This window comes from Augochlora pura, chromosome 11 (assembly GCF_028453695.1).
Source record: "Augochlora pura isolate Apur16 chromosome 11, APUR_v2.2.1, whole genome shotgun sequence".
NCBI classification, from domain to species: Eukaryota; Metazoa; Arthropoda; class Insecta; order Hymenoptera; family Halictidae; genus Augochlora; species Augochlora pura.
Window position 1 is genome coordinate 17,563,781 of NC_135782.1, and position 3,089 is coordinate 17,566,869.

At 38.8% G+C, this 3,089-nt stretch overlaps 1 protein-coding gene across 1 annotated transcript; it reads right to left on the reverse strand.

The window, feature by feature from the left end:
* Positions 1-518: 518 nt before the first annotated feature.
* On the reverse strand, positions 519-1,583 carry Tap (basic helix-loop-helix neural transcription factor TAP). The gene is made up of 2 exons (XM_078194308.1): positions 1,398-1,583; positions 519-1,031 (listed from the first exon to the last, which is right to left on the reverse strand). The coding sequence occupies exons 1-2, from the start codon at positions 1,581-1,583 to the stop codon at positions 519-521; spliced, it is 699 nt and encodes a 232-aa protein (XP_078050434.1).
* Between the last annotated feature and the right edge of the window lie 1,506 nt (positions 1,584-3,089).

Consider the following 3,089-nt stretch of genomic DNA (forward strand, 5'->3'; position numbering starts at 1 on the left):
CTACAGGGTGAGCAAAAATAATTGGATCAGCTCGAGTGAGTTGTTTTTTGATTGTTTGAGAAGAACAACGACGCTTAGTATTCTCTCTGTGACTAATTAAAGATCATAGAATACGTGTTTGTTAAAATTATTATTAACAATTGAAATAGTTGATTAGAAATTAGAGTAGTGGAAATTACGATTTTCTGAACCTCGTCATGTTTGTTCATTCGAAGTATATAAGGCCTTTTCTCGATATTTTCCATCATCGAACACAAGAAGTACAGTTCTAGTGGTCGATACATTTCGGTCACCCTGTATATAGTGCCGAGTCATTTCTGCTCGGATCAGCGTCGTGTTTGGACTCATTTTAACCGCGAGGACATCAGCTACCCCTTTCTGGTGCGATAATAACCCTACCACCGAGATTACTATCTCGCGCGATTACTATGCCCGCTTAATTTTCTTCGTTGTACCCGTACAGGTTTGAGAACTGCGTAAGCTGATCTTCGGGGGTCTTGAACTGTACAAAACGTTTCCTAAAGACACTGGTACATGTTGTTATGGTGTCCCATGTGGTGGGTGGGCGGTAGCTGGTGCTGCGCGTGGTACATCCTCTGGTCGTAGCACGGCTGGTACTGCATCGGCGGGCTGACGCTCTGGTCGCTGTAGCAGTCGTACTCCTGCCATTCGGGCACGAATCTCTCCTGGGGATATGGGAACGCGTTGTGCGACGGACCGAGTCGTTTCTGCGCCGCCACCGCGCAGCTACCCGTCGACGACGTGATCATGTTCCCGTTCTCGCCGATGCTCACCGTCACGTTGCCCACGTTCACTGTGATCTCGCCGGTCTCCGAGTTGCCCAAAGTCTGCGACAACGCCCAGATGTAATTGTGAGCGAAACGCAGTGTCTCGATCTTCGTCAGCTTTGTGTCCTCCGGGAACGTCGGCAAGGCCATTCGCAGACGCTCCAACGCGTCGTTCAGGGTGTGCATCCTGTGACGCTCGCGATCGTTCGCCTTTATTCGACGGTTCCTTTTCAGCCGCAGCACCTGCGAGCAGATCAATGGGCACACGTGAAACAACCCGCGATCCTATTTCGATTTTGTTCGAGACTGGAACTCGAGATTTTACGGAGATTCGACGGGCTTGAGTTTTTGGTATTTTTAAGGCGATTTGGTGGAATTAATTATGAAATAATAATAAAATAATAATACGTAGTAAAATGGACGATTTTACTGCTAGAAAATTCAATAATAATAATGAAATAATAATACAAAAAATGAATGATTTTACTGTAATTTTACTAATGGGAAAAAGAAAAAATATTTTGCATAATTAATAATAGTAAAAATTGTCACAGTCGAGTGCCACACTCTGTTAAAAATGTATTATGGTTTTTAGAGGTATGTATTTACCTGTGTGGGGCTCTTGCACCTCGTGTTCCGAGTTTTCTTCCTCTTTTCTTCTTTCGCCGGCGGGAACAGGCACTCGGCTTGAATCTCGTGTTTAGGCGACTCGAAGCTGACGTCGAACCCTGAATCCGAGGAGCTCGAGAGCTCGTCGAAGCCACCTTCGCTGCAGAACGAGTACTCCGAGGACATCGTGGATAATTTCTGTGGGAAAAGAAATTCAATTTTTATTAATATTGTCAATTTTCCTTTATTAAAGTGTTCTTTATATTTTTTAGGAATTTATTTGTTATGTTAGATCAGTAGTTTATAAGATTTAATTTTTTTAAGTATGACAGTGGAGTTTGCTTTATATTTTAGGAATTTATTTGTGATATTGTTTCAGTATTTTACGACATTTAATTTTGATAAATATTACTAATAAACTGTCTTAGAGGTTGCTTTATATTTTAGGAGTTACTATAGTATTTTACGAAATTTAATTACTGTTAATAAACTGTATTACTGTGTAACTTTGCTTAAAGCAAAGCTTTGCTAAAAGCTATGCTTTATATTTTACTAATTTAATTGATAATATCTCGCAATTTCAACAAACAAATAATTCTTAAATATTGCCAACGAACTTGCTTTAAAGTATGCTTTATATTTAACAAATTCAAATCTTCTCGTTACTTCACTATTTTACCAAATTATAATCGTGAAAATATTGTTAATAAATTGCCTCAAAACTATGCCTTATATTTCTCAAAATCAATTACTATATTATTTCAATTAATACATTGTTTTACATTAATAAAAATAACATAGAAAAATTTGTTCTCTCTTATAATCTCTCCACAATATTAAATTACATTTGTTTTATTATAAATTGCAAGAATAAATGAATAGAAAATAATTATAAAATGTACACCCACGAACAATATTTTCAAAATGAGAAAACCACCTCAAGAAACATATTCAGTGTAACTATACTTTATAACAATATCTTACCTATGACGTTGCAACAAACAACACGGTCCTCGATTAAAATTTATCCAAACTAGTCACTATACACAAACTGTCACGTGTCCCAGAGATTTCCACGTAGCAAAACTACTTGTCGCGACAATTCCAGTTCACAAAATTTCTCTGCTTAATTTTCTCCACGTTGTAAAATTGCTCTGTTTAATTTTCGCCACGTTGCGAAATTAATTCCTCGAAATTCCACAGGGTTGCAAAATAAATTCCCCGAAATTCCACAGGGTGGCGAAATAAATTCTTCGAAATTCCACAGGGTTGAAAAATAAATTCCCCGAAATTTCACAGCTTTGGAAAAAGAATTCTTGGAAATTCCACGGCGTTGCCAAATTAATTCTCCGAAATTTCACAAGGTTGCAAAATAAATGCCTCGAAATTCCAGAGCGTTGCAAATTAAATTCTCAAAAATTCCACAGCTTTAAAGAATAAATTCTGAAAAATTCCACAGCGTTGTAGCAACGTTCTACACTCGTCGAAATCACCCTAAGTCGTTCCTTAACCCGGACAGAGTTATATATTGTTCACGGCATAGTCCGCGCGTATCCGGCGTCGGCTATCGAAAAAAGGAAATAAGAAACGCGTGGCGGCCTATACGGGGCACAATTTGGTACTGCGAAAGTGGCACAGGGCTCTTAGAACATATATACTCTCCCGGGGGTATTTCTGCCCCCTCCATAGGGG

Bases quoted from the DNA above. Each gene is read 5' to 3' on its own strand.
- Tap (XM_078194308.1), bottom strand. From the start codon at position 1,583: ATGTCCTCGGAGTACTCGTTCTGCAGCGAAGGTGGCTTCGACGAGCTC. The intron at 1,032-1,397 runs GTAAATACATAC...ATCTGCTCGCAG, and splicing joins GGTGCAAGAGCCCCACACAG to GTGCTGCGGCTGAAAAGGAA.